Raw genomic sequence first — 18,194 nt, 5'->3', positions numbered from 1 at the left:
CACTCCACAAATAGTAGTGTGCTCTCTCTTTCCCTCCTTGCATTGCACCCAACCCTCTCCTAATCTGTGGATGCAGAAGTTCAGAGATGCTGAATCCTCTTTAGCCAGGCTGAGCACAGATTCTAGCAGCAATGAGACAAATCTATCTATTATTATTGGTGAAATCTTATAATGCCAGAAGACCGGGATCAACAACACTGGCAGGCGGCAGCTAAGCCAGTCTTACAAGTCCCTCTGCTCTGAAAAGCCACTATTCATACCTGCTCAGCCGGTGAGGCTGCTCTCACGTTTTCTGTGACCGGATCTGTAAACAAGAGTCACGCACTCTGTAAATCCAGGGTCTGGGAGCAGGACCCTACTGCCTACGACACGCAGCTTCAGTGCTTAGGGATGAGGCTGCTTGGCTTTCTAACACAGCCATCAACAAAACAGTGAAGTCTCTGAGCTGAGCATCTTGGTCTTCTCTATGCCTCCGGAGAATTTGCACAGCTGCAGGGAACAGAGGCTGCTCCATCTCATGGGGCAAGGACAGATTGCAAAGGTGACGATGGCACATCTGTCGGTGTGCTCGCAGCCACCGAGCTAAAGACTTGCACAAGAACACAGCAAGAAATGTAGTTGTACTTCATTGCACAAATGTTCAACTCCAGTGCATAATGGGCCGCATTCATTGCTCTTGCCAGCAGGTGCAATTCCCACTGCAGACAATAACAATTGCCTATTTATGTCAAGCACTGATTACTGTGTTATATGTAAAACAGGTCTTTCTCACAAGCAAAACATGGGGGAAAAAAAAAATCAACTGTGACTCATCCAAGGCAGCAGTGTGATAACAGCCTGAAGGAGCCGTGTTGAGCTGGACACCAGCTGGCCGCTGTGCTGTGCAACAGCAGGCGAAGCTGCCGTCTCCAGCCGGCGCCAGCTTGGCCGCCTGGCTGTTCTGATTCTGGGAGAGGTGAGAGCTTGCAGACCAGCCTGGGCACCGCCACTGCACTCGGACTGTTCCACGGCCATATAATGCATCAACAGAGCACAGAAATACTAAAGGTGTCTTAGGCTGAATATATCCCCTAGCAGATAGGGGAAACGTGTGTTCTCAAACTAAAATGCTTCCTTTTAGCTATTTTTATTAAACTACAGCAAAAGCCGGAGGTAGCACATGCGGATGACCTACACACGTTCGCCTCTGTGCCTGGCACCAGGCCAGCAGGCAGCTTTGGAGGAACAGGCTTTTCACGCTGCCAGCAGCAGGCTCTAGTGGTCAGCAGATTTGTTTTCCAGTTTTCACTCATCCTCTGCTTTTCCCTGAGGGCTGGGCTGTGGCTGCTGGTACTTCCTACCCCAGCTCCAAGGCAGGCAGCTTAAGAACTCGCTCACGTCAGACCTGCCATCGGCCTGCGTCCTCTGGGGCACATCCTGCCATCGGTACCCGCGAGATTGGGCCGACCACATTTCCTATGCATTTGAGCACAGAGGAAGGCAGCCGCTACTGCCGCGGCAAATCCAGCGTTTTCGCACCCCGGCTCTTGCCTCAGACTGGGAGCTGTGACGCGGAGACACTTCTGGTTTTGGGGTGTTTGGTACCTACCAGGAATCCCTGGGCCAAGCTGCTGGTGGTCCCTTGTGGGGAGCAGGCTATCAGACCTGCAGCTGATAGCGAGATTCACACTTGCTCAGGCCTATTTACCAGGGCTCTTCTCACCCCAGCTACAAGATTTTTCCTTTCGTAAGCACAGCGAAGGTTACTTTTCCTTTCACTGAAACTTTCCGCTGGCTGATCACTACTGCCCGTTTCCTCCTGAGCTAACACTCCTCCATCTCTCCAAGGGTCACAACTGTCCCACCTCCCCCTCCTCTCTGCAGTCATTGGCTCCTCGCTGCCTTTTCTCAGCCCAGCAGCTGGAGCAGATGATGTTAATTTTCTGTAACAGGCTAAGCACAATGGACTGCAATCAACCCCCAGGCTGCCTCAGTGTCCCTGCTTACCTAAGGCCTCCCAGTCCCACTTCTGGCACCCACCAGCCATCTATTACCTGCTTACATGTCCACCATCTCAGTCCTGTTTCTCTCCAGTTAGAAGTTATATAAAGAAAAACTCCAACTTTGGCCAATGTACCCATCTCCAAGATCCTCAGCTCGGCACAGGCCAACTATTTTTCCCCATCAGCTGTCCCCTGAAGAAACCGGCCACTCAGAAAGGGGATCAAAGATAACTTGGCTCCTAGGCTCTCTCTGGCACATGGTACCACCTCTTTAACAGGCCCTGAGTAACAAATAGGGAGAAACAGAAATATTGATTTAAGGGGTGTAAGCAGTTTATTCACAAGTAGTTGCATAGGAAAGCAGTGAAGGGATACCTCACGACCCCAAAGAGGAGCGGGGAGTGTTTCTCTCAAACACTGTGAACCCACAGCACAAGGTTTTCAGGACAAGAGTAATTTTGCACAGCAGGCTCTTGGCATCATGACTGCAGGTAGGCACCTACTGAACTACCAGCCCCTGCTTGCTCACAGCAAGTTATCGCAAATACCTAGTGATTACACATTAAGATGCAGTCTGGTTCAGAGGAACAGATATACGTGGTCTAAACACAAGATCCACTGGACAAGCAGTTTGGACAAGAGTTATCAATCGAGCATATTCCATAAACATCGAAGCACCACCAAACTAAGGCTTGGAGATGGACGAGCTGGCTACACGCACGCTGGACTAGTTCATACACTTCTAAAACCCTGTGCCGGCACCATGCTTACCTTAGCACAGCTTCCCTTCCAAAAATACATCTTTCACAGGAAGCATGGCAGCAGACAGCTAGCCGTACACTACGCAGGCTTCAACAGACAAAAGACAAGGAAAATATTCCACTGAAAATCAATTCAAGCTCCAAAATGCTGACCATACACCAGGGCAAGTCTGAAACCAGAAAATGCTTTATTGGAAAGGTACAAAAAAAACAGTCACTGCAGCTAAATTTACAGCAATAAATTACGTTGTGGCTGTCAAGAGAAAATAATGGACACATACACAGGGCTACTCGCCTTACAAACAGGAATCCACATTGCTTGGTATATCAATAATTTATTTTATAATAAAAAAGCAGCACAAAAATAAATATTGAAATGAAATTACTGAGTAACCACAGAGGATAGAATGAGCTGGTGATAAAAAAACAACTTTAAACAGAAGACCTCTATCATTAAAAAAATGAAAGCAAGTATCCACCATCTACGGAAACACCCCAGCAGACTGAAATACAGACAAAGGAAAACAAATCCACATTACAAAAGTTTTTGTTTTGTTTTTAAATAAAAACAATCATGACAATGAAGTTTAAATGATTTGAGAGAGAAAAAAAAAAATGCCTTCTCCTCCTCCCCAGGTTTGAGTTGTTCAGTAGCCTGAACGCTTCTACAGCACGACACCCAGCCCTGCCACGGCTCGCCCCCGCAGCGGCTCGCCCGCCAGCGCTTCCTCCCCTCCCCGGCTGTCCCCGGAGCTGCGGCATCACCCGGGCCTCTGCGATGGCATTTGACAGCCTCCTTGGGCAGACGAAAGAGCTGGGCAAGAGCAGAGATGCTGCCTTGCTTCGAAGGGATCTGGAGCTGCCCTAGAGGGAAAGGTTCCCCGCTCCCAGCAGAGAGCACAGCAAATGCATCTGTAAGGACAGAGACGCCCCTCCTGTCGCTGCCCTGTCGTGCCCAGGAACGTGCTTCGCGCCTCTTCCAGCTTCCCACCCGGCCCGCGGTTCCCACGTCACACTGTGGATGGGGAGCAACCAAAGAAATGCCCAGGCCCAGGGGAAGAGTATTTCGGTGTTCAAATACCCTGCGCAAGGGCAGGGGGACAAATTAAGAGGGGGAGAGATGGGAGTCCCAGCATCCAAACTGCTACAGCAAAAAGACAAGCGAGAGGTACTGCCGCAGAAGAGCGCCGTGAGCCAAACAAGCGCTCCTTACCGGGGCTGCCCTTGTGGTTGCGCGGGCAGTAACCGGTTCCCCACGCGATGCTTGCCCTGGGTGTCACACTTGCAAGTGCAGGACGGAAAGAAAAAAAAAAAAACAAAACAGGAAAAAAAACGGACCCCAGAGGAATGCAATGTGATAACCCCAAGCTGGAGGGCCCTCCAGTCCGGAGGGTGGAGGAGCTGGGTCTCCAATGTGGTCAACAGCTTTCGGGTCATTCCTCCCTCCACGTTACCTTGCAATTCTGATCCCTCTGTGGAAGTTTATCCAGGACATTTCATTCCCCTCCAGGTCACCACCCAGGGAGCCCTGGACTGGCAATTTCTTTTAATAAAGATTTACAGTATCAAACTTGGAAAAAAAATTATTTTTTTACGAAAAATCTGTACGATAAAATGTATATAATTATATATTTATATATATATTTCTCTCTCTTTAAATATTTCCACGTGGTCCTTATGGATATCCAATATGGATTACCTACCATGGCTATGGTATCAACAGCTTTAACAACACCCAGGCCTCTTGTTCTTTATCGAGTGACCAGAGATTTAAGTGCCTACCAGCACAGAACTAGCAATCACTTGGACAAGCCTTTGGCACCCTTTCAAGAACTGGAAAAAGAAACTTGGCCACAAGGGAAGTGCCACATAAAGATATGTTCCTCAACTCATTCCAACAGCATGAAGACCCCCCACTGAGCAAAGTTCTACCTCCATCCCCCTCTGCACAATTGATCTGAGTTCCCTGGCAGGGAATGAGGACAGTCAGAGGGGTGTTCCTATCTAGCTAGGAATATTATGGAGCTCTGGAGCTGTTTTAGAAACTGGAAGCATTTGGGCATTTTCAAGTCAACTGGCCTTTTTCTTTAAAGTTTTAATTTAAAGCCCCAATGGTGCCAGAAGTCTCCATTTTGCCTGTTTTGGGGGGCACCTGTAAGGTCTGGGAAAGTTTCCAATGTTTGCGAGTTGGAGAACATGAGAGGACCAGGAAATGACAGTAACATCTTTCTCTTCCTCAGCTTCTGCTGTGGGAGTCAATAACTGGTATGATACACAGGACATCAATCTGCCTGTTAGGAGATAGGGAGGGAGTGGAGGAGAAATGAGGTAACACTAAGTGTTGTCCAAACTCTACACGTTGGAAAAAAAAAAATCACTTGAAGGAAACTCCCTGCTCCCCTCCGTAACACGTGGATCTGGCAGGAGTAACAAGCCTTAAGGAAGCGTTTCATTTGCATCCTTTCTGGCTCAATAAGGTCACGAATGTAGATGTTGAGGACTGAACGAGAATCAAATCTGAGGTTTCTCTTTTCATTAACCTATTTCACAAAGGACCCTCTTGGGAAATCCTGAGACTCCAAGGACAAGGTGGGGGGGGGGAGGGGGGAAAAAAAAAGGCAAGCTGACAACTTCTTCCAGAGATAAATAGGGCTTCACTAAAATTTAAACTTAATGCCATTCAAGACGAGACAAAGCCTTGAAAAACATAGTATACTGAGCCTTGGATGCCGGTTCACTGTCCTTTAAAACAACAGCAGAACTTGATTATTCTCTTTCAGTCCAGAACACTCATGAATTTTGTTTTCTGTTCTAGAGGCAAATCCTCCAAGTTCTTCTCACCTTAAACTTCAACAATCTCATTCTCTTCTCACCTGTGTGACAACAGGCATCGTCTATTCCACAAGTCTCTGACCTGCCCTGCAAAACTCACGATCCCTTTTCTTTCCTAGTTCAAAAAGAAAACAGAACAAAACACACAAACACCAACATAGCTATTTTTACAGTGACCTGGAAACATTCGTCTTTTCAGTGCTGTTGCAGAACAGCAGAATCTCTTTTTGGCTTCCCACTTCCTGCCCATTGCTGAGCCAGAAATCCCTCTTCTAAACCACTGCTCAGAGCCATACGTACGACTTCTCAATCCCAATTTTACCATCCCCTATACACACTGATTTTCATCCTGCCCTCTGTGCATCTCTTGGGATAATTCACAGATTCCCACGAGAAAGTGTCAAGTTTCAGGATCACATTCACACAGGTTGTCTGAACACTGAGGGTTGTAGACTGTACTCTTTGGATCCCAACTTCAGCGCCTGACACACTACAGAGAGGAAAGACTCTTACAGCTCCTATCCAACCACCCCATAGCCCCTCTCTGGTCAAAGACTGGTGATCTCTCCAGCTGGGATAGTCATTGCTTACCTACCAATGTTTTTGTCAAAGAGGAGGCTCTACAACTTCTCTCTTCCTGTCTTTATGCTATTGCCCTCTAGTTACACTTCAGTGCTTTAAAAACATCTTTCTAAAATACTCTGTATAAACCCCTTACCATAGTGCTGATCCCAGCAGTATGCTCCTACCTTCTTGCAGTCAGTTCTGCCTCCTCCTAATACTACTTCCAGCACTTCTCCTCCTCACCTCCCCTACTCCTCCCCATCACACAGTTCTTCACAGCATTTACTGTGCCTCCTTCCCTTAAGCTTCAGGGAATCCACAAAGAAAAGCTGCTACTTCAAGACTGTGGATCATTTGGAAGAAATAAACTGCATAAATATATCCAATTCACAGGCACACCTTAGGGAAGGAGCTCTTGGGGAACTTGGTTTGGAATAAAGGAGGCTGCAATGTAGTTTTCATAGGCCACACAGGTAATGGGGCATATTAGAATACGTAAAATATATATTTCTCCATATTTTAACAGCATGGATTGAAAACAAAATGTTATTCCTAATGGGTGTGATAAGACTCAAGCATGAGTCTCCATCACCCTCCTAGTCGCATCCATTCATGGCAGGATGAAATCCACTTCAAAAAGCCTATTTCTCTGCCCTCATAATAGCAGATGGAAGTAGGGAGGGGAGAGGAGATCTTTCTTACAGGGAGTAGGATGCCACTACAGGAAACTCTTTTCCATACATTCATCTCACATGATGATTTCTACGGTCCATCTGTTTCCTGCCTCTTGAGCATCATTCAAGACAACTCCGGAGGCTTCTCAGGTATCTTCTCCCAGATGGAAAGCTGCCCACAGCCTAGAAGGAGTTGAGGAGGCAAGGGAAGGAGGAAGCAGATCTTGCTATTTGTACTGCATATGGAGCTCAAATCCTGGACACGAGAGGTTGATGGAGCCACCGAGTCCAGGGAGAAGCAGCCAGTTAAGTTCCCTTTGTAGATTATTTTTTCTTATTTTTTCTTCTTTTTTTCTTTTTTGCACTTTTGGAAGAGAACTGTTAAAATGCCAATTCTTGACGTGACCGAGGACTCTGGAACAATGCATAAAAGCCTTTTCCCCTCCCCTCTGAAAGGCTGCTAGTTCCCCCACCGAGAGCACTAGGATGCTGCTGAAAACGGCACAGAACTGGATGAGATTTCGGCTGATTTCACGATGGTGATGACACTGGTGGTGGCAACTTTGGTCGGGGTAATAGGCCCTCGCGCCACAGTACGAGCAAAGGTCTGGAGTGCTTCGTACTTGGAGCGCAAGGCGTCCAGCTCGAGCTTCATGCTGCTGTTTTCTCTGGCCAGCTTTTCCACCTCTTGCTGCAACTCAACCCGCTGCCTCTCTAACTCCTCCTTCTGAGTCACACGTTTGATGCGGCAGCTGGCAGCGTAACCCCTGTTCTTCAGCGTGCGTCTCCGCTGCTTCAGACGGATGACTTCCTCTTTGGTGAGACCCCTCAGGTGCTGGTTCAGCTCCCGCACGGACATTGACACGAGTTCATCATCACTCAGCACTGGGGCATTCTCTCCTGACTCCTCCTTTACCTGCAAATACCAACAGCACAGGAGTAACAGCAACCCTACATGAATGGCTAATCTGGACAAAGGAGACAGGCTACCTCAGCAACATAACCCCCCTACCTAGAAAAAAGCCCCCAAAGGACTTTACAGACCACATGCTCCACTAAAGCATAGCCACAGATGGTTAGAACACGGCAGAGATCAGAGCACTGTATCTCCTGGCTTTAAGAGAACCCTCTTAAGTTAGGAAAAGCAGTCAGCCTTATGCATCCAGTCTGAACTGACAGACAGATGAAACAGTACTTTTATCTCCTTCAAAATCTTAAAGTGGACTGAAGTGCTCTGTGTCTCTTGTGTCAGGACACAGAATTTATACTGAATCCTAAAAATGACACCTTTTCTCAGCGCCATGCTGGGACACATCATATGCCTATTATATTCTGGTACACCTTGACACTCTCAAAAACAGAACAGTCATTTGCACACAGGGTTTAATTAAGCATCTGGTAGCTTTTCATTGAAGATGCTCATCCAAGCACTGACTAAAACCAACCCTGCTTAGCTTACAGGCCAATAGCCTGATTTGCTTTTCTGGAGCAAAGTCCAGACAAGTTGCATGAGAGCAACATCAAGGAATTGTGCCTTCTTATGAATGTTTGCTGGCACAATTATTTTCAGAACCTTTAAGACATCTCTCTCTCTTTTTACTTTTCCCCCCTTCATTTCTTCACAGATTGCAGGATACCTGGAATGAAAAGCCAAGACACAAGAAAGAAACTGCAATGAAGACTGAACAAAGTGTGCAGGGACAGCCACAAAGCAGGTGTGTCCCAGATGTTTACCATCTCATGCACCTGTCAGAAAGCAGCTTGAACCTTCTTTGCCCCAAATCATCTTAATTCTGAGAGCAGAAGTAATGCATTCTCAGGCCTGGGATCACAGGTTTCAGGATGCTGCCAATATCTAGTATAGTCAAAAGTCTCTTGGGTAACAACTGGGATACTCTAGCATTCATGCAATCCCAGAGTCTCCAGACTTCTGTCTAGATATCACCTGAATTCTTCTAGCCTGTCTTCTCAAGAACTTTACAGTAAATAGTGGGAAATTATATTGGCACGCATTTGCGAGAGTCTCTCTGAAGGAGGGGAAAATTATATACACATATTTCATATATGACAGTCTTCACACGGAGTATGGCTCCTTGACATCTTCCTCTGCCATCCAGCATCACTCACTCAGTTTTTCTCCCTACCTTTAATGCCTTGTTCGGTTTGGGATTAGTCGTCATAACCTGAGCACAGTCTTCTGGACAAAACTGCTCAGAAATTGCAACTGAAAAACAAAACAAGATTTTCAGGTTTTCAGTAATCTCAGAGATAACAGCAGGAAAAGAGACATCAATGCAGTCCAAAACCCCAACTCTAAAATACCATTGAAAGAAATAACATCACACAACTTTTCAAAATGCTGGGAAGGATTCAGTCATTAGTTTACCCTTTTCAAACAGAAGGAGAAATTTGCATTGACAACAAGCGCCTTGCTTTTTAATGTTTAATACCTAATATTTTGCTTTTAAGTTCATCAAGATCAAGCAAGGAAGACAGGGCTAGGAAGGGGGAAAGGATACCTGCTCCTGTCTGTAAACAACAGTTTTGCTAATAACTGCATACTACCTTGCAATATGCCACCTCTTCTCAAGAGAAGAGCAGAGTTTGGCCTCCCAGGCCCAATTACTTGTTCACCTCCCTCTGGAAGAATCCCAGACGTACAGAACGGCCTATTAGGGACTGAATTAAGAGTTACTTCTGCTCATAAAAGGCATTAAAAAGCCACAAGACAACAACTCCCTTCATTCTTATTTTGATTATTATTAACTTAGCTTAAAATTGAATCAGCAACTCAGAAATAAGCCGCCTAGTTTGTAACCTGCTTTCAGAACTGTCCCCACCCAAAAGAGACGCTACTAGAAAACCCAAACTGCAGAAACGAAAGCCCCCAGATAACAAAGCAAGGCAGGCATTTGCCTCTCCCAACACATCAAGGCTGTTGCTTCAGGATCCTCTCGGCTCCAGGCTGAGAGCACCGACCTGTCTGATATTTGTCACGACGTGGATGCATGTCCACTGACAGAGACTGTCCTCTGTCGAGACGCTGCCCTTTTCTCTCAGCTTAGCTGGCGACTACACCCCTCCGACCAGCGCTTTGGAGAAAATCTACCTGCCTGGACTTCCATCAGAAACCTTCACCCCACAGAAGGGCCAGGACTGAGCCCGGCATCATCGCTGCCTGCCAGGTACCTACCACGAGAGAGGCGACTGCAGCTGTGACACCATCACAGCCTCTGTTTATCGCTCCCCCAGCATCTCGGCTACCCCTGCAGAGAGGGCGCAAGGCACCGGCTCCCCCACCGAGAAGGTGCGCCCGACGCACAGCCGTGGCGGCTTCAAGGGCTGCGCACCCAGTGGCACCGCAGAGCGCGCAGCCTGTCTGTCGGGAGTCCTCTCCCCCCACCCCACCCCAAACCCTCCCCATTCCCACGTCTGCATCGTGTCACACATTCTAATCATTCATGAAAAATCCAGCCAAAGCATCCCAAGCATGATTCCCTTCTGATAGTTGCCATGGTGACCTTGGGAAAGTAGCCAACCTTGAGACAGTCACCATGGAAACAGAGAAGCCCAAAAGCAATAATGACTTCAGGTCATGTCTGTGCAAAGACATCACGAGGTCGTCAGAGAGTAAACAAACTCATTCATATCTGCAAACAAGGGGTGGAGGGACTTGGGGGGGACAAAGGTGGGATAGGGGAACAATAGGGAGCCATGTGGATAAAGGTGCTGGCTCAGCCTGCGCTGCTCTCACTTGAATTTTACCAGTCAAGACACCTCTTTGTCATATGACTTGCAGAAAAATCACGATAAAACAAAGAGAACAAAACCCAAATCCCGTAAACGCAAAGCTACAAGATACTATCCTAGATATTAGGGTGTGTATTTAGGCGCCTCCTCTATTTTTAAGTCTGAGACAGCACAGCTTTCCATGTCTGCTGGAGGAGGGACAAGGACAGCCGCACAGCACACAAGCCAAGATGCTTTGTGATGAATGGACCACTCACAGCAACTGGTGTGCACTGCGTTTTCCAGAGCATCACGCAGAATCCTTCTCTCCCCTCCTCCGGTACCAGACCCCACCCTGGGCGCACTTCCAGCAAGCAGCCCTTGCCTGCACCACGGCAGCAGAAGCAGGCTCGGCAGAGGCAAGGAGAGCACCCTTAGCAAAACGCAGTCCCTCGCTGTTAGCGCAGCCCCCACCTGCCCACGAAAGCGTTCTCAGTCACCGAGGGAAGAGGCCGCGTCTGACCTCTGGCTGCCGCAAAACTGCGTTATTTCGCACGGGAGTCGACGGCAGGCAGCAACACTCTCCCGCGAGCGTGCAAACGCGGAGGCGCCTTTTCAGATCTCAGCGCTGCCCTTTCGCTGTCCTCCTCTCCATCGCTTCCCCTGCACGCTCCACGTTCACCGCCCGCCCCTACCTCCAGGCCAGAGGCACACACATACACGCTAGCACGAAGGAGGAAGGAAAAGCTCCTCGTCTTGGCCAAACGGTCCCAGCGAGTTAAGGAGAGCAGAACGCTGCCAGTGCGTAAAGGAAACGGCCTGCAGCCCCCTCCCTCCACGCGCACAGAGCCGCGGGCCTCGCAGGCAGTTGGTGCCATAGTTATGCAGTGAGTCACCAGCTGTTTACAGAGTTTGAGAGCTCACATTCCCACAGCATCAGAAACTCTTCCTTCCCTCGGCATGCCCCCCTCCCTCGCCGCCCCCATCCCTACAAGGAAAGGGGCACACTACAGTCCCTCCGGCGGCACTTTGCACAGCTAAACCGGAAAAGGAAAGTCAAAAAGGAGGGGGAGGCCGAGGACAGACCAGTCACACCCACCGATTACACAAAAAGCCTTTTGATCCTCACCCAACGTGTCTTCAAAGCACTTTCTACACCAGCCGATGGAAAAACTGAACAGGCCGCTTGGCTGCGCAGAGGTGGAAAGAAACGTAAAATATTGTGGAAAACAAGTGCCGAGGGTTGAGATTCCCTCCGGTGGGGGTCACTGTCTGGGCTCGCCTGCCACCCAAAGCAACGCCGCTACGGCGTTAATAAGCTGCTCCGACTCCACGTGATGAATCCACTTCTGGTCACCTGTTGCTCTGTGTCGCCAAAGCAACATCTCCTTACACTGCACATTCCTCTGCGGACAACACAGGCTCCTCCACGTTTGGTACAAGCGCACAGTTGGTACCTGAATTAACTGGGGTCTTGTGCTTTATGTATGGCTTCCCTCGTGTACGGAAGCACAGGCTGGCTTCCCTCTAAAATGAGATCGATGCTATTTCATCGGGGCGAGACGCCAGAGCCCTTCCTGGCTCGGACAGGAGGAAGGAATTCAAGCCACCATCGGGAATTACAACGCCTGGCCACCTTCAAAGCGAGCGGGATCGGGGCCACCCCTATTCTTAAGGTCAAAATTTGGTAGTATAAATAGAAATGCTCAAATAGACTCAAGTTCTTCACTCCAACATGAATGCCAGAGTGAGGCTTACCGCTGTACCAGGTGAACCCACAGGTGTGGTCTGAGCTCAACTCGAAACCGATACACCACCACTTGCAAACCTCATTGACTGCGGCCTTGGGCGTATTACTTAAAATCTGACTCCACCTCCCATCTGTACAACCCTTTCTGTCAGTACTATATAGGACTACTCAGCTAACAACTAGAAGTAAATATAATTGGTGCGGCACTTCTTACAGATAGGAGGCAAAACCCCACAGTAAAATAGTAAATACTACCGCAAACTTGTCGTATTCAGTGGTGTCCCCTAAACATGCTGCACAAGGGTTTTCTGAGACTCCAACTCTGATTTGATTACTAGAACCCTTTTAGTCTTTACCCTATTTCTGCCCTTCTTTTCTTAATTGCATTTGCTGCATCATGTCTAAAATTAGGAGCTAAGCTTTTTGGAACAAGGACTGCATTACATCTTTATTCTGTAAGCAGTATGACACACTTAGGATGCTACATAAATAAAACAGTGAGTAGTAACATACCAACGGTAAGGGGCAAAGGCTTTCACAGTTCGGCTCCTTGCTTGTACTTAAAGCAAATGTTTTGACTGTAGGTTACACAAAGAGCCCTTGTAATTCTACAATAAAGTTATCCACTGATAGCCTTGCCAACGCCCTCATCCTCTCTGAGGCAACTCTTAAGTCACTCACAGCATCTTCTCAAAAACCTGGTGTTCTCAGGCTGACTTCTTGTTCTCCACTGGGTCCATCTAGCCATCTCCAATTCCTTTGCTTTGAAAGGGAATACCGGAGAAAACCTGGCCAGTGCTCTGAGGTAGGATAGAGGTTTCTATGTAAAATTTGCAACCAAGAAAACACGCCTGGACGAATTTCTACGTTACAGGGCTCTCAGAACACGTTACATGTTAACAAATTACTATAAAGTCATTGCTAACACCCAATAACCGTCGATGAACTCACATTTTAAAATCCATTCTGTATCGAAGACAAGCCTGGCCAGAACATAAGTATCTGGCAGACAGCCCTAACAGTATCGAGCTTCCATCCTCAGACAGCTACAGCAAACTGAAAACATGCAACTCTCACCTTGAGCCAGGCCAGCAACGACTTCTAAAGGGTAAAAACACAACATTCAGTTTAAGCAGTGAGAGCATCTCAGCCATCGAGTCTTAATTCAGCAAAGCTGTTTAAGCAGGGAATACTCTACTCAGATATTCCAAAATGCAGTATACAACTCCCCAGCAGCTGTTTTAGCAAGTTGCCTAAATTTCTAGTTTATCCACAAGTTATTCCCAACTCCTGAACAGTAGCCAAATGAATATGCTTACCAAGGATAACATCAGATCTGACAGGTGAAGGGAACTACAGATGCTTAAATGTTGATCTCTGTGCCTCTGTCCCTCGGAGGCATGACACGGATTTCCAACATATTGCAGCATGGTATGCAGAGCACCAGCCCTCCCCCATCATTCAAAGACCATTTTTCCTGCTCTAACAATCTTCACACGTCCTGAAAGACAGACTGATGCTTGTCATTCATTTGTAATTTATAATAAGAGAGGGGAGGGACAGGCTGATGGTGTGAATCAGAGTAGAGGCATATGCAAGGCAATATATTTGACAGGAACAGAGAGAAGACACAGAGGAGGGGGTGAGTCACTGTTTACTGTTCTAGAGGAGCTACACACAGCCCTCGCCCAGCTGGCCAGCTTTCCATTTCCCTTATGGATCGGAACCAGCATCCAGCAGCAAAGCACAGACTCAGGAACCTTCAGACCGAATTTGAGAGGTGCCAGGACACAGCTCTCTGAGGCGCTCTCTGGGGAAGCCTGGACAGAGATCAGACAGTCCTCAGTGGTTTGGTAAACAACCTAGTCAGATGCTGCAGAGAGCCTGTGGTTAGAGAGCAGAGGATACGGGAGGCCACACTTGTGTGTCACATCAGAAACCCTGGACTTCTGGGGAAGAGGTGGCTGCAGGAAAAAGGTACGCTAAAGACAGATAGCTCAGGCACAGCATACACCACTTCTTTCCATTATGCACTTATAAAACACAGTGACAGAACTACATCAGATTTAGGTCTCAGCATCACTAGCCTAGAGATGTGTTCTCCCTCAAAAAGGGAAGTTGAGTGACAGAGCCACCAGTAACTGTCAGATCTAGGGACAAAGCTCGGATCAGGATTCCCGACTTCACCGGTCCTGATCCCACGTGCCAGCCGTTAAGTCAGATATCTTCCCTGATTGCTACTAACGGAACACAACAACACTGCTATTCAGGGTCCTGTAATATTGCAAAGCAGTGGGATTTGCTATGCAATCTGTCCCTCCACTTCAGAGCTTAGCAGCAGGGTAATTGCTTTCATTACCACTTCCCTCTCCCCCCCCACTCCCCGTTCTAGTCTTTACAGTCACCCAGTGCTGCATTGCTTTGTGCTTGCTTCATGCTTGGAAGACTCTTTGCCCGAGTTTGAAGATAGCCTGAAACAATAGCTCAGACAGAAGTGGAAATTGCCTGCTCATCTCAACAGGGTGCTGAGCCTGAAACTTCCTGATAATTGAAAGTGCTAGCGCTGCTCAAGTATTTCACAGCTGGATGTTTACAAGAATGATCAGCGAGCGAGCTTATCCCACAAACCCTAACTGCCGTGGGGGCCCGCACTCCCAGCTGTCCTTTCTTCGGTTCCCAAACATCGAACACAGCTAGAGACTTTCAATACCAAATTCTGCAGCGCATTCCACACCATTAATCATTTTTCAATGTTGATGGAAATAAGAGTGCATCAAGCTGATGTGTATTTTTATTCTTTCAGAAGGCACACAGTCATTCTAAACTCCTTGCTGCAACAGATTGCCAAGATGGGAAAGAGCACAGAAATGAGATAAAACACGACAAAGCACGCTGTCCTTGACAGGCAAGCAAAAAAAGCTAGTGAGAGTCTGTCTCTGGCTTAGAAATACTTTCAAAGCAGGGTATGAGCCCGCCCTAATATAGCCAAGAACATTTAACACAGTAAGGCTCAAGTGCAAAGCCTTGACAAGTTGAGAGCCTGCAAAGACTGGGAGGATGTCCTGCTAACGAAAGTCACCACGTGTCCCAACCTCGCAGCAATCGCCTCGTGAATAACATCTTCCAAATCGTCATCGTCCAGCACATCTTTCAGGTACAACGAGAGTTAATTCTCGTGCCGCTCAGCCTGCCACTGCTGTGCACTGCTATTGGACAACAATAGTGTCCATCACGTTTAGGAAGTGACTGCACGAGGAAGGTTGCTCTGCATTACAGTGTGTACACGGAAGGAGAGAGAAAGAGCAGACCAACAAGCACCGGTTTCATCAGTGCGAAAATAACAAGGTAACTTAATTTGCTACTAAGCCATGACAGTACCACACTGGAACGCACTGGCCGGGCTGGGGTGCTGGGTTATGCTCCTCTACAAATGAGACTCCCGGGGACTCAAAACACAACACACGACTTTCCACCTTGTAGATAGGAGCGTTTTCTTCCTAACAGCTCTGCCTGTCTTTCCAGCCCCAGTGTGGCTTTAGGACCAAGCTAGAAAAGAAGGGGATGGCCAGGTGAAAATGAAAACAGAGGCCTTTCCATTTTCTGTAACATAACTTTGCCCAAAGGGGGTTTGGTCCTAATTTGAGATCTCATGGCCTGCTTTCAGCAGAACCGGTAAAATGGATCCCCTCCTCCACAGGGCAGCACACGAGGGAGGGGAGCAGACTCGCAGCAGCCTTGGCAGGAGCAGGAGGAGAAGGAAGGTCTGTTTCAAACCGACTGTAAAACACTTTTAGAGTTCAGAGATCTCAGTTCCCCTCCCTTGCGGCCTGGACATCTCTCTAGCTTATGCCACCTTCTTCCTTGTCTTTGAAAGGAGTTCGGAATAGGGTTTCCCCACCCCCGTTTCTGACTAAAAATCCAAACTGATCTGTATCCACCAGACAGTCACGTGGCTGCGGTGCCAGCAGAGCCGATTCGGAGAATGTCACGGTCCCCTTTCCTCCCACAGGCGTGGTCTCCGGCCGGCTGGAGATTACCCTTCTTCCCCCCCCCCCGCCGCCCCCCATGTTTCCACCCTGCAAAGAGAGCCCTCAGCAGAGGCTCGAGACCAGCCAGAGGGCCACCGCGCTCCTGCTCCTCTCCGAGTCCGCGGAGAAGTTGTGCTGTTGGGAGATAAGCGCTCCCTCCCCGGCAGGGCCCTCGCCCTCTGCCCGTCTACCAGGGACGGGAGTAAGCAGCGGAGCCTGCGTTTCCCACCGCAGCACGGCGCGCTGCTGGTCGCGCTCGATAACCGCTTCTGGGCGCCCAGACGCGCGCAGGGGCTGAGAGCCGGAAAGCTGCTAGCTAACGCGAACAGCCACACCTCGTTACCGTGCACGCTGTTCCCACACGCTAGAACCGTCTTCGGACCGACACCGACTTCTCCGTAGTTCCCGAGGCTCCGTCAGTACTACAAAAGCAGCTATTTTTAGCACCCCAGGCGCACAGCGTCACAACAGGTTTCCTCAAATGTATTTTAAGGACCGCTCAGAGCCCGGCACGGGCTGCACGCCGATCGTCGGCAGAAGCACCGCTGCATCGCTGACACGCAAACCCAGCATCCCCTCCCGGCGCGGCGCGGCCGGCAACTTCTGGCGAGTTTTAGCCAGAGGGCTGCGAGCGCGGGGCCGGTGCGGGCGGCGATGCGCCCCCCGCCCCAGCGCCATGCGAGGACCGGGGGGGGGGTCCCGTGGGCAGCGCCGCGAGCGGCCACGTGGGAGAGGGCGATTGAGCAACGCTCCGCGCTTCCGCGCGCCCAAACGCCCGCGGCGAAGGTGCGACCGCCTGCCGCGGCGCGGGCACCGCGGCGCCCGCCGCCCCGGGGCCCCCGCCGCGGCCAACGCCCCGGGCTGCGGGCTGCCCCTGCCGCCGGGGCCCGGCCGCAGCCGCCTCGCCCCACCGCACCGCGCGGCGCGGCGCGGCGGCCCGGCGCGGCCACGTGCGCGCGGAGCGGAGCGCGGGGCGGGCGGCGCGGCCCGGGGCGAGGGGCGGCGGCGGCACCACGTGCCCAGGGCGATGGTGACTCAGCACTTTTACCTCAGCCGCGCCGCTGCCGCCGCCGCCGCCGCCCCCCGCCCGGCCGGACCGGACCGAACCGGACCAGGCCGGGCCGAGCCGAGCCCGCCGGCAGCGGCGGCGCGGGGCCCCGCGCGGCGCGAGACGGCACCGCCCCACCCCACCGCCCGCGCCGCGCCCAGGCGGCTCCTTACCTGGGAACCGGCGGGAGCGCGCGCGCGCGCCCGGGGGAGGGGGCGGCGGCGGCGGCGGGCGGCGGCGGCGGCGGCGGCGGCGGGGGGGGGGGGGCGCTCCTCAGCCTCCCTCCTTCCCTGCGAGCGAGTCCCGCGGACAACAACAAGCGCGGGGCGGCCCCCCTCCCCCCCGCCGCGCCGCGGACCAACCAGCGCCCCCGCCGCTTCCGGCATGGCGCGTCACGCCGCGCGTCACCCCCCCGGCCCCGCCCCTCCGCCGCCGCGTCAGCGCCGGCCACGCCCACGCGGTTCATTCATGGGGAAGGGCGCGGGAGGGGCGGGGCGCTGCGGCGTCACGTGGCCGCCCCGGCTCGTCTCCCAGCCCGTGCGCAGCGCCGAGCACCGCGCCGTAGCTCCGCGCTCCGGGCGCGCCGCGGGGCCCGCAGCCCGCGCTCTGCGGGCCCGCTTCTGTTTCGTGCCCCCTCCCCCACACAGCGCAATGCTGTGGCCTCCAAAAGCAGCGGGCGCGGTTCCCGTCGCGCTGATATCCATGAGCTCGCTGAGGGAAGAGGAGGCCTGCCCCCCTCTCCCGAACCTTTCAGTCCCGCCTGTTGAGAGCAGCCCTGGTTAGGGGTGGACAAGACGCAAGGCTGGGAGGGGAGGCCGTGAGATTT

General features: G+C 50.8%; 1 protein-coding gene across 6 annotated transcripts; it reads right to left on the bottom strand.

Annotated features, from left to right (window-relative positions):
* Positions 1-2,907: 2,907 nt before the first annotated feature.
* MAFK (MAF bZIP transcription factor K) lies at positions 2,908-17,604 on the bottom strand. Of its 6 annotated transcripts, none has more exons than XM_062588754.1 (3): positions 17,542-17,604; positions 8,958-9,037; positions 2,908-7,729 (listed from the first exon to the last, which is right to left on the bottom strand). In XM_062588754.1, the coding sequence occupies exons 2-3, from the start codon at positions 8,991-8,993 to the stop codon at positions 7,295-7,297; spliced, it is 471 nt and encodes a 156-aa protein (XP_062444738.1). In that variant the 5' UTR covers positions 8,994-9,037; positions 17,542-17,604; the 3' UTR covers positions 2,908-7,294. The 6 variants fall into 6 exon arrangements, with proteins under 6 accessions (XP_062444738.1, XP_062444741.1, XP_062444742.1 ...); XM_062588757.1 differs by lacking the exon at positions 17,542-17,604 and adding an exon at positions 16,654-16,672; XM_062588758.1 differs by lacking the exon at positions 17,542-17,604 and adding an exon at positions 11,672-11,788.
* Positions 17,605-18,194: the final 590 nt, after the last annotated feature.

This window comes from Rhea pennata, chromosome 15 (assembly GCF_028389875.1).
Source record: "Rhea pennata isolate bPtePen1 chromosome 15, bPtePen1.pri, whole genome shotgun sequence".
NCBI classification, from domain to species: Eukaryota; Metazoa; Chordata; class Aves; order Rheiformes; family Rheidae; genus Rhea; species Rhea pennata.
Note: the sequence above shows the minus strand (reverse complement) of the source record. Positions and strands in the feature narration are given on the sequence as shown.